The 13,177-nt window shown below is 36.9% G+C and overlaps 1 protein-coding gene across 8 annotated transcripts in view; it reads left to right on the top strand.

The window, feature by feature from the left end:
* The window catches only part of SUPT3H (SPT3 homolog, SAGA and STAGA complex component), a gene marked incomplete at its 3' end in the record, with an annotated part of 418,020 nt that overhangs the window by 307,451 nt on the left and 97,392 nt on the right, over window positions 1-13,177 (top strand). For all 8 annotated transcript variants that reach the window (XR_013999022.1, XR_013999023.1, XM_081140295.1 and 5 more), the window contains 3 exons: window positions 3,323-3,435; window positions 4,212-4,319; window positions 7,965-8,132. Coding sequence is in view for 6 of the 8 variants with exons in the window: in XM_081140295.1 (XP_080996421.1) it covers window positions 3,323-3,435; window positions 4,212-4,319; window positions 7,965-8,132 (389 nt within the window). The remainder of the gene's footprint in view (window positions 1-3,322; window positions 3,436-4,211; window positions 4,320-7,964; window positions 8,133-13,177) is intronic.

The following is a 13,177-nucleotide window of genomic DNA, read 5'->3' as shown; positions in this document are numbered from 1 at the left end:
GGAATGGAGCCCGCCCACCTTTTGGGGTACAGGACGTCGCTCCAACCAACTGAGCCGCCCAGCCAGTGCTACTGGTGCATTTTAAAATAACACGTCTATAACTTTATAGGCTGAGAGTAAGTTGTAGAATTGGGACACTGTTCAGATTCACCAGTCTTTTATATTTATATAAGTCAATAGTTATTTTCCTCAAAGTCTTTTAAAGTTTGATATTAATTTTAATTACAAAGCTTTAATTTAGCTATAATTTGGTAAATCTTTTTCCAATCCTTTCCTTTAAACCTTTTGTTTAATATGTGGATTTTGTAAACAGATATCTAGGTTTTCTTTTCAGTCGATCTGACAGTCTCTTTGTATTTTAATTGATGAATTTAATTTATATGTAATTATACATCTGGGTTTATATACACTCTCTTATTTTGCCTTTTAAGTTTACTGTGCTTTTTTATTTACTTCTCTTCCTTTCCTTTGTTCTATTGGATTGATTGAGTTTTCTTCATTCTGTTTTCCTCAACCAGTTTGTATATTATATACTCTATTTCTATTTTTTTAGTTGTTACTCTTAATTTTTTAATATACATCCCAGAGTTAATTCTTTTAAGTTGATAAGTATGTAAACTTGCCTTCTCAGCTTAATTTTGTTTTGTCCAAGGCTCTGTAAGTAGTTGAAGCACTCCTTTTTGTCTTAAATGGCTTTATTTTGCCCTCATATTTAAATGATAGTTTAGTTGGGTAGAAAATTATAGACTAGTAGTTAATTACTAAAACATGATTCCATTGTCTTTTAGCCTCTGTTGTTGGTAAGAATGCTTCTCTCTGCCAGTTCTGTATTTCCCTTGGGGAGAAACTAAAAGAATGAGGGTATATTGCCTCCAGGCCCTTTGGTATATGGGAGATGAATAGGCTGGCAGTCAGTATTTGATCAATCTGTACAGAAGGAAGGAAAGAAAGAACCTCTCCTATAAAAGATCCCAGGGAAAACCATGCCCTTTAAGGAAGACTGTTCTCAAATAACTCAACAGTGATTTTGAAGAGATTGAAGTAGCAAAAGAATTTCCTCAGAGTGGACCAAGCATTATAGAGGCTCTGAGGGAAGGTCAGGAATGGAAAGACTGGTGAGGAGGGGTGAGCTAGAAGTAATAGGATAGTATGCAGAGAGAGAGAACAGAAAATTGGGAGACCTTGAATTTCGTTAGTGATCATTGATGAGAAAGATAAAAAAATGTATGAGAATTAACTAACTTCAAATTTTTATGTGAAATTATTAGAAAAGTTGTCTAGCATGGGCTGAAAACCCAGGTAGTGTGAGAAAGCTGGTAGTCCTAAGAACTTCAGGCCTTTGTGCAGGATTCTATTTAAACTGTCGATCAGTGTCCAGGATCACCTTCTCTCCTGATACGTTGAGAAGAGGGATGTCGGAAAGGAACTCATTCATTCTCATGCTCCTCACTTCTTGATGGAAACAAATTATCATGACTAGGATTGTCTGTGCCTCCTTTTTTGGAACCAGCAATGCCCTGAAAGGGTCCATTTCTGAGCAGGCCTGCGCCAGGTGCCAGGAAGGGAATTAACTCAGAGAATCTTCACCTGTTGCTGGAATAGCAGTAACCCAAGTCGGTTCGTGGGGCCTCTGTGCATCTTTTTTATGTATAAAAAGGTTTGCAGTCTACCCTTTTATTAAAGAAATATCTTTCATTTGTTTTTTTATTCTTCATTTCTCCTAGAAAAAATGATTGTGCCTCTGCTGATACCACGTACTGTTCTGGGTGCTGGGGATGCAGTAGTGGGCACATGGTTCTTGTCCCTGCATTCTCAGTGCTTAAAATCTAGAGAGAAAGTTACTAATGCTGTTGCTTAGGTGAACACATCTGATGGAGTACGAAGAACTCTTCTTTCTCTCACTTTAAAATAAATTGTTTAGAGCATAGTCACAAAATATCTGTCTCTGTGCTCCGAACAGCCTGTCAAAGGGAGAAATGAGTAAGGCACATTTTATTGATCTTGCCAAATTGCTGCCTGTTAAGGTTAACTTCAGAAGTATTCCACAGATGTTAAACAAGTGTTTGTGAGCTCGTGCAGCTTACTAGTGAGATGGAATGCTGCATGTCAGAGAGTATTTGGAAGATTGGTTACTTCAGGGAGATAGCTTTAAGGGGGATTATCATAATTCTGCCACAGTTGACAACTTTGGATATGTGCTTCGATAGCAGGACTTAAGGTCTTCTGTGATTTATTTAGAAGAAAACTCTGCTGTATGTGGAATCCATGAAGACTGTATCTGTGAGGATCAAAACATCATGCTTTGAGTTACTGTTAAGTGTTTTATAGACCTATGGGACCAGATTAATCAGAAGAATAATCAGTGGGGTTTTTTTAAAGATGATTTTCCCTCGAGGTTACTAGTTACATTAGTAATATCTAATGAAGGCCCTGTATGTAGTTAGACTCTGCTTAGCACTGTGACGCTTTAGAGATATGTCATGGAAGGTTCCCTGCGTACTTGTATTGCTAGATACACACAGAGAACTTAGACCATGGTTTGAGAAATTATAAGCAGACATGAAAGGGTATGTGATAAGTGTTCAGTAAATGACTAGAGTGGGGAACTATATCTTTGGCCTGTATGGGCAGGATTTGTACGAATGAAGAGTGATGGGAGGACAGTCCATGGAGGGGAGGGATCAGGGTGAACACAGAGAGGATTATACTCAAGGCCAGGTGACATTTCAATAGGGAATAAAGTAAAGGCAGGTTGGAATTAATCTAGATGGTTTTGAGAGTCAGGCTTAAGAATTTGGACATCTTTGTAACAAAGAAAATATAACTACAGTATTGGATCAGGCCAGATATCGGTTTATTCCATTTAATTCTAAGAGACACATTTTGAAAGGTATTATAAATACAATTTCTGTACGTTCCTTTTTCATCACAGGTTTTTTTCTTGCAGGGTTTTTCCCCCCACAAGGATAAATCAAAGTTATGGCAAGCAAGTAGCTCTTCTGATTATTGTTATAAGCTATGGTCAATGATAACTTAAAACTTATTCAGACACAGTGGGAAAAGTGCTGAATGTTAAGTGGCTTAGTATACTGTGTTATGTAGCATGGATACAAAATAAATGACTCAAATGCATAGGAGATTTCTTGGGGCTAGAATATCTAGACTAATAAAACTCCAAAAACATTGCATTTTGTATGCATTATCTGTATTTCATATGCAATTTTCAAGAGACATATTTTTCTTTTTTGTGACAGTAATGAAAACACTTCAAAAATTAAATCTTCTGTACCTGTTTTTTTGTTTGTTTGTTTTTACTGGCTAGCCAAAAAAGCCTCCAAATTTCGAGACTGGTTGGACTGCAGCAGTATGGAGATAAAACCCAATGCTGTCGCTATGGAAATTTTAGCATATTTAGCGTATGAAACTGTGGCACAGGTAAGAATTCTAATCTGCCATATCAGCCCATGGCTGCCTCCTCCTTCCCCCTGTTGGCGATCAGTTCTTATTCCACAGGCTGCTCTACCAGGAATGAGAACGGCCATGAGTTTCCTTTCTTGACAGTCTCACCATTTTCTGAGTTTTAGCTCAACTGTGTTTCTTTGCATCCCCAGTTCTAGTGGCTGTCAGAGTAAAAGTGACTGTTTCTTGCAACTTTATTCTAACTAGAAATGAAACCCTACATTTCTCAACATTGAGTTCTAAGTACACGTCTGCCTTGATTAGAGATTTTTTTATCTTCAAAAGGTACTTTTCTAGATATGTTCAGTCGACTTGAATGGGTGCAGAAATCTGAGTCTAGAATCCGCCCTCTAACAGCTTCTCCAATCTCAGTCTGTAGACCACAAGCATCAGCATCTCCTTGCTCTTGTTTCAAATGTAAGTTCCTAGGTCACGCCCCAGAGCAGACCTACTGAATCAGAATATCAGGGCTTGGGGCCCGGCAATCTGTACATATTTTTAAATGATTCTTTAGTGATTATGATAAAAAGTTTGAGAGCCACTCCACTGGAAGGTGAGATATATCATTTCTATTCATGGGTAGGTCTGATTGCCAGCCAATGAAAGTGTATGCTCATGTCTATAATACAGGTTTTTAGGCAGACAGTATTATCAATAACATTGGAATGTATTGCTTTTAGCTTTGCTACTTCAGTGACATGGATGATTATTTCCAGCTATGTGACTTTATTTCCATTGCTTTCATCCCTTAGTTAGTGGATCTGGCTCTTCTTGTGAGGCAGGACATGGTAACCAAGGCAGGAGACCCTTTCAGCCATGCAATTTCGGCAACCTTCATTCAGTATCACAGCTCTGCTGAGGTAAGTGTCAAAATACCTGTCTGAGTCATCTGTGGGTTTTTTTTTCTCATGTCGAGTATTTACACAAATAGTTGTTTGGAAAAGATTATGTAGGAATGCATGGCCTTTAGTCAAAGAATCTTAATACAGTCAACATTCAAACAAATATTTATTGACAACCTACTACGTGCCTGGCCCTAACAATCTACTTAATACAATGATTTTTTTCACCCTTCCCTTGCCTTATTTAGTTTTCCTAGCCCTCAGTGAAAGAGGGATAGTTACAAGTTCTCATTTCCATGGTGAACCACTGGTTTTGGTAATTGAAGAACATTGAGAAAGTTTACTTATTTCTTTGTGCCTCGGAGATGAGAGGATAATTATTCATGTAATAATAATTCCTGATATTTATTGATAATTTTACATTCTAGTCATTGATCCATCTCTAAAAATGATTTTAAGAAGCATGGCTCCATTTATCCTTTGTGTGTAGACCAGCCCTATCCTGTAAAGACCACATCTCTTCTGATCCAGTTTCTATTGCCGAGATCCCCACCTATGGGGACTGTAAAGCCTTCTTGCCAACTTTAAGTCTTTGCACAGTTCCAGTATAAAAAATACTCTCTGTAAACAGCTGTGCCTAAAAACCAGAAATGTAATACCATCTGTTGAATGAATTTACTAATATTTGACCTTTTTTACTAACCGTTTCATATAATTCAATCTAGTAACCATAGAGAAGGCAGCACAGAGGTTAGGCTAACGTCTATATGTATAATTGTGAATGAGCTGTAGATCAAGTTGGGTGAAACGTATAACCTAAAAATGGATAAATGGATAAGCCCCTTTGAGAATTTGATGAAAACTATAAACCCTTTTCCCATAAACACATTTGCCGATTTTGCATACAATTTCAGGGTGTTCAAAGACCCTCAAACCATTCTATGGATCTAAGGCATCTGTGAACCCTATGAACTCCAAGTTGAAGTAACTCTGCTCTAGGACACTTAGCAAATCCATAAATGTATCTGCCTATATAGCATGTTATTATAAGCCAAAATTTTGACATCTTTTTATGCCCCTTAAAGAATCAGATTGGCTTGGAATTGGAATCCAACTAGGAATTAAAATGTTTATGCCTATTAAAAATCCATTTTTTCCTTGGGAAAGGTCATACATCATTATCAGTCAGCATACTTTTAAAGTCCCTGAAGATTACCCAGTTGATTAAACACTATTTGTTTATGTTACAAACCCAAATTATGATGTCAAAAAGCACCCTTTAAAATGCCTTTGGCGCATGTTCACTTTATGAATATGTGTGTAAGTATGCTTTTCATTAACATCACACAAACTTGTTGTAACATTTCTAATTGAAGAAATGTACAGTGAACATAACAAGCCTAGTTTTCTCTTAACATTCAAGGGATTGCTTGCATGCCTAGGAAAACTCTCTTATTTCCCCCGCTTTCTTGGTTCTCCAGGGTGGCCAAGCTGCCCTGGGCAACTGCTCAGCAACCACAGCCGCTGTTCCCAGCTACCCAGCAGTTAAGAAAAATGGTCTATGTGTGCTGGGTTCCTGGGCTCTCTGGGAGGTGGGAGCATGGGTGAGAAAGCATCCTGACTAAATATGTTAATACAAGCCCCAAGCTTTTCCCTGGCCCCCCAGACACCCCTCCCCCTGTGTGACTGGTAGTCAAAATGAAGATTCAGGGGGACTGGAAGTGTTCCTGCCCTTTATTACCTCACTGAACACAAAGAGAATGGCCATTCTAAGGTCAGAGTCTTACTCGTCACGGTTACAAATCAGCAACCTACATCAAGGGCCTGCATTAGGGTCTTTACCAACTTTGGTGCAAAGGGGAAATCCGGAGACTGATATGGGCTCTATTCAGGGAGGTAAAACAAACAAGGAAATAAGTGAGCAAACAGACAGTTCAAGATGGCATATACTAAGTTCCAAACGTGTGGTGTAGACGGAGCACAAAGGTAAAAATCACCTCCTAATTACAACCAAAGAAGCCTTCGGTGAGGAAGCTGGCGTTGAAGGAGAGATAGGACTTTGATGAGGCAGTGAGAGTGGGGAGAATACTCCAGGCCTCAGAGGCAGCATCAGCGTAATTGTCCAAGGGGCAAAAACTCTGATTAAAATAGTCAAGGAAAGGATTCATTGGGGAGGGGTAGTAGAAAGTTAGATTAGAAAACTAAGGTCTCAGCCTCAGTTACTAAGGAAGTGCTGCGGGTTTCTTGGCTAAAGGGTTCAAATGGGTGTTTTAAGAAAATCCAAGTGGAGGTGCTGTGTACAGTGGATTAGAATTGGAAACTTACGGCGCGAAGTTAATAAAAAATGCATTCTACTTTAATGATTATCTCTTAAGCATTTAGCTGTATAAAGAACTGAGCTAGTTAAGCTTGGGTTCCTCATGTTAGTTTAGCAAGTTTAATATGAATTCAAGTTAATTTTCTAGATTTTATTCTAACATGGTTTGTGCACAGGAAGCGACGATCTTCAGGAGCGATCTTGTTTTTCCTAAGAACAGCTCATGCCAGATTAGCTTTATCCTTCCTGTTTGATAATGTTTCTAGGCAAGCAGATCAAAGAAATGCTCTTGAAACCAATATGTGAATTTCAGCAAAACATTTTACAAAGTTTAGCATAATTTTTTTAAATTACAGAGAAGTGTAGGCCAGTAGATAGCATGGTTAGTATGCGTGGTTGATAGGATGACACCGATTATTAATACCATATGTAAAAAAGACAGGGACTTGCATTTGCCTGTGAATTTCTTAGGAGCCAGTATTGCGATGTTACGACAAGGAAACTTTTGTTTTAGGGTTTAGGTGCTGTCCTATAGGGTGCATCTTGGCACACAGGGCAGGATGTCTAAAGGAGAGTGAACGGGGTGGAGGAACCTGAAAACGTGTATCAGTGGTTGAAGGAACCAGAGGTGTTTGACCTGTAGAAAAGGCTGTGAAATATAACAGTCTTTGAACCAGAGGTGTTTGACCTGTAGAAAAGGCTGTGAAATATAACAGTCTTCAAATGTTTGAAGTGCTTCTACATGGAATAGAGAATAGTTTTATAGTCATAGCCTATGAAAGCAGATAGATATGAGGGATTTGGGGAGGGAGGGAGGGAGGGAGGGAGGGAGGGAGGGAGGGAGGGAGGGAGGGAGGGAGGGAGGGAGGGAGGGAGGGAGGGAGGGAGGAATTAGATGTGGCAGGAGCTGGGGGTATCTACGGTGACCCTAAGACACTGAGTTTGTGTTAATGGGAGAAGGCTGGTCATCACAGATACAAAAAAAATGTCTGGAAGTTGCCCAGTTTTGGGGGAAAGTTTAGAGCTTCCTTTTGAAACATGTAAGTTTGAAATGCTAACAGAACTTCCAAGTAGAAATGTCTGTTATCTGACAAAATCTATAGAAATTTTGGAAGCTGTATCTGAGGATTCCTGATTATATCTTAACAATTACACAGATTAAAAATTAACACTTTTAGATCCTTAGAGACAAGATGGGGGCATCATTACTGTGAACTTGATAATAACAAATTGTGTTTTTATATTTGTAAGCTTCAGATAATATTAAATTCATGAGATACTAAACAAAATCAAATGTCAGTAGAAGTCCTGGTCACTTAATTTCAAAGGCACATCTCTTTGGACAGGGGTCTTGCATGAAGTCCTACCCAGAATCTCCTGAGAATACACCTCCTCCCACACCAACAGCTCCATCATCTGGATCACAGCACGCAGGGAAAACCACAGCAGGATCCCTAGGGAATGGGAATGCTGGACAAGACTCAGCTAAAGCCAAGCAAAGGAAAAGAAAAAAGGTCAGTGATATTTTTTTTCTCTCTCTTTTTATTTTCCAGAGTGGAGAAAGCCTTGCTGATTTCTTTTCAGAGACAGGAAAAATGTGCTCTGTTTTTCTCATAATTCAAATTTTTAGAAGCAGCCAATTTATACTTAATCATACTTAATGATTTTTACTCACTCAAACTTTAACAGCTTTCTTCTGGAGAAAAGAAGATACTGAATTTTTTAACATTTTATTTTAAAATTTTCAAACATACAAAAGTTGAAAGACTTGCAGAATGAACACCATATATCTGCCATCTAGATCCTACAATTAACATTTTACTATATTTACTATGTTAACTGTATATTTACTTTTACTATATCTATGTATCTTACTGTTCCTTTACCCATCAGTTCCATTTTTTTGATACTTTACAAAGAAAGCTGCAGACATCAGTGCACTTCATGCCTAAATGCTTCATTGTTTATAATTTGTTTATGGTTCTTTTTTTAAAGGTAAAACATATACACAGTGAACCACTCAGTTCTTAAGTGGTTGAATTTGGGCAAATATATAAACCTGTTTTCTAAGCCCCTCTCAAGATATCAAACAGTCCCACCGGTTCAGAAAGCTTCTTCATGCCTCCTCCCAGTCAGTTTTTGCTCCCTTTCTCTGGGAATGACTGTTCTGTTTTTCCATCATAGATTAGTGTTTTCTGTTCTACAACTTCATGTAGAGAATATAGTATGTTCTACTCTTTTGTGTGGAATGTCTTTCACTCAGGATATTTTTGAAATTTATGTTTTTCAGTAGAAGTATAATGTATTTCTCTATTGCTGAGTGATGTTCCCTTGTATGAATATATTTGTTTATTCATTCTCATCTTGGTGGACTTTTAAGGAGTTTCCAGTTTTTAAGGTATTATGAATAAACCTGTTACGAGCATTATTGTGCAAGTCTTCATGGAAAAATGCTTTTTTCCCTCTCAGGTAAATAATTAAGAATGAAATTACTGAGTCACAGAGTAGTTGTATATGTTCAGTTTTTAAAGAAACTGCAAGACATTTTTCCCAAAATGGTTCTATCATTTTTACTTCCACCAGCAATATATGAGAGTTCCAGTTGCTCCATGTGCTCATCAACATTTGGTGTTGTCACTGTTTTTGCTTTCAACCATTCTAATGGATACTTAATAGTAAGTCATTATAGTTTGAGTTTCCATTTCCCTGGTGAGTAATGATGTTGGACAATTTTTTCATGTGCTGATTGGCCATTCATACATATTCCTCTGGGAAGATTCTCTTCAAATCCTTTACCGGATGGGCTGCCTTTTATTACCAACTTGTAGGAGTTCTTTATGTATCCTGGGTAACAAGTCTGTGGCTTAATGGTATATTTTGATGAGCAGAAGTTTTGAACTTCTGATGAAGTCTAATTTATCCAATTCTTTCTTTTATGTTTATTGCTTTCTCTGTCCTGTCTAAGAAATCTGGCTACTCCCAGGCCATGATGATGTTCGCCTTTGTTTTCTTCTGGAAGCTTTATAGCTTAACTTTTATATTTCTATTAATCAAGTCAGATTAACTTTTGTGTATTGTATGAATTGAGGCCAAGTTCACTTTTTCATATATGGGTATCTAGTTATTGCGGATCCATTTGTTGAAGATTCTTTTCTCCCATTGGATTGCTTTGGTGGCTTTGTTGATAATCAGATATCCATCTAGCTATGTCAATTTATTTCTAGAATTTCAGTTTTGTTTCATTGCCTTAATTGTCAGTCCTTTTGTCAGTATCATCTTTCTTGATTACTGTAGTTTTACTTTCTTGATTACTGTAGTAATTCTTCAAGTCAGGTAGTGTAAGTCTTCAAACTTTATTTTTCAGATTTAAATGGGTTTTCTGTGTCCTTTGCATGTATATAAATTTAGAATCAACTTGTTAGTTTCTATCAAAAAGAATGAGAGAGGGAGGGAAGGAGACAAAGGCAGGAAAGGGAAAAAAGAAAGAAAAGCCTAGGGGAATTTTTGAAAGGGATAGAGAGAGAAAAGGCAGACAGCTCTGATGTTGGCAGGGACAGACAGTGGGATGGAGTGGGGGATGGTGGTGGAGAGATTGAGCCAAAAAAAAGAGAAATAATGGACATGGACAACAGTGTTTGTGACGGGGGAAGTGGGTTGGACGTAGGGGGAAGAAGTCATAGAGGAGATAAGTGGTGATGGCAAAAATAAAATTTTTTTTAAATTGAAAGGGATTAGATTGAATGCTTACTCAATTTGGGGATATAATGTCTTAACAATACCAAGTATTATAAGCCATGAACAAGGCATATCTCCCCATTTATTTATATTTATAAAATCTGTCTTTTTATCACTGGCAATACTATTCATCCTGAACTGTATTTTATCTGATTAATATAACCATTACAGCCTATTGTGCTGTTTATATGATATACGTTTTTCCATCTATTTCCTTTATTATATCTGCATCTTTAATATTTAAAGTACATTTCTTGTAAACAACAAGTAATTGGGTCTTATTTCTTTTCTTTTTTTTCTGTGTCTATCTTTTAATTACAATTTTAGTTCCATGATATTTAATGTATTTATTGAAATGGTTGGATATAGGTCAACTATTTTGCTCTTTGTTTTCTGCTTGTTCTCTCAGTTTTTGTTTCTGTTTTTCTTTCCTGTCTTCTTTTGAGTTAATTGTGTCCTCTTTTAGAAATCTATTTTAATTTATCTACTGGTGTCTTAGTGACATCTCTTTGCATCATTTTTTCCAGTGGTTATGTTAAGGATTATAATATACATTTTTTTAGTGTTTTTTTAATTGGTTTTAGAGAGAGAGGAAAAGAGAGGGAGAGAGAGAGAGATAGAAACATCAATGATGAGAGAGAGTCATTGATCAGCTGCCTCCTGCACGCCCCCTACTGGGGATCAAGCCCGCAACCCTGGCATGTGCCCTGACCAGGAATCAAACTTCGGTCTCCTGGATCAAACGTATCAAGATGCTCAACCGCTGGGCCACACCAGCTGGGCTATAAATACATTCTTAAGTTTTCAGTGTACTTGAAATTATTATTGTGCTACTTTACTTACATAAAATATAAGCCTATTATATTTGTATAGGCCCATCTATTCACTCTTGCTCTTTATGCTGTAATTATAAAAATCTTACATCTACATGTGTACTAAACCATAATACTATTTTTTGCATTAAATAAATATATTTCAGTGAAACTAAGAGGAAAAATAGACTGTAACATCTACCATTTCCACTGTTTTTCATTTCTTTTTGATTATCAGAATTTTCTTCTGGTATCATTTTTTGTTCTAGATTTTGTTTAGCCTTTTTAATAGTGCAGGTTGGCTGGTGATGGTTCCTTTTAGTTTTCATATTTCTGAAAATATCTTTACTCCTTTATTCACTGGATATAGAATTCTGGGTTGGCAGTCCATTTTCAGGACTTTTATGGTATCATTCCACTATTTTCTGGCATTTATTATGTTTAATTATATGTCTGTAGATTTTGTAGTATTGTTTCTGTGTACATAACCTGTATTTTACTCTGCATGCTTTCAGGATTTTCTCTTTTAAAAAAAAAAACAAAAAACCAAACCAACAACATGTTTTTATTGATTTTTTTTTTAGAGAGAGAGGAAGGGAGAAGGGGAGAGAGAAAGGAAAAACATCAGTGTGAGAGAGAAACACAATCAGCTGCCTCCTGCAGGCACTTATCCCTACTAGGGATGGAGCCTGAAACATGGGTATTTGCCCCGACCAGGAATCAAACTGACCACCTTTCGGTAGACAGGACAAGGCTCAATTAACTGAGCCACGCCAGCCAGGGCTCAGGATTTTATCTTTAAGTTTGGTTTTTAGCAATTTGACCAGGATACACTTATACATGCTTTGTCTTGTGTTTAGCCTGCTTAGAGCTCACAGAGCTTCTTGAATATTGAATATTGGTTTATGTCTTTAACCAATTTGAGGGGATTTTTAATTATATCCTGGACATTGTAAGTAACACATTGTAGAGATTTCAGATTCTGTTATATTCCTGTGAAGAGAGTTCTAGTTGGTAGAAGCATGTGTATATGTGTGTTAAGCAGGCAACTTACTTTTTTACTTTTTTAGATTCAACTCTAAACTTCAAACTCCTCTTCTGTGGCAGCAGCTAGAATCTCTCTTTTCTTCATTTAGCTATAGCAGGGTTTCTTAGATTCAATATCACACAGGAATGGTTTATGGATTAGTCAAAAAGTTTGGTAGTTTATACACTGATTCTTAATTCTATCTTTTTGGGGATTTTCTTCCTCACTTTATAGGTCTTCAAGCTGCTAAATCTGTGTAACGCACTATACTGACTGGAGTCTGCCCTTAGACTAAAACAGTAAAAACAGGAAACGCACCTCATTGCCATTCCATTCTTCTTACACACACCCCTTCCAGTTTCCACCTCATTTTGATCAATCTCTATTGCTATCAGGTACTTGTATTTTTTATAATTTGTCCAAAGTTTATCCTTTTACCTACATCTAGGTTGATATAATAACCATTTGCCACTGCAGGTAGTGGCACCATGCCAAGATATAATTTCATAATTGATAATCAGCAAATTTAAATGTCAGCCTCATCTGCTTTCCCCTTTCATTTACAAAATGACACAGCTCACTGCTTATTTATTACAGGAAAATCTGAACTGTAAGGAACTTTTCTGTATTATAAAGTAGTTTCCAAGAATTTCAGCTACAGTGCTCTCTAACTCATTAAGTAACTAGAACTATGGTTACCTAAAAAACTTCTTCAGTGGGCTTGCTTTGTAACTAACCTGGCAATTATGTATACAAAAAATAATTCTTTATAAGTTAGAAGATTCTTGAAATTTTTTACCTTAAATATTTAAACATTTCTCTTCTAATCTTGTTGCAACTCTTAAATTAGTTATTTTACAGCAGAGGTTTCCTGAATAAAGCATTAGCCTGGTGCATGTCTAAATTTCCCTAAATTCAAAATTACTGTTATCAAAATTAATAATGTCTTTAATTCTTTATTCTTTATTCTTTATTCTCTATTTCT

Source organism: Miniopterus schreibersii (genome assembly GCF_964146895.1).
Source record: "Miniopterus schreibersii genome assembly, chromosome: 6".
Taxonomy (NCBI): Eukaryota; Metazoa; Chordata; class Mammalia; order Chiroptera; family Miniopteridae; genus Miniopterus; species Miniopterus schreibersii.
This window is presented reverse-complemented; position numbering and strand designations above follow the sequence as displayed.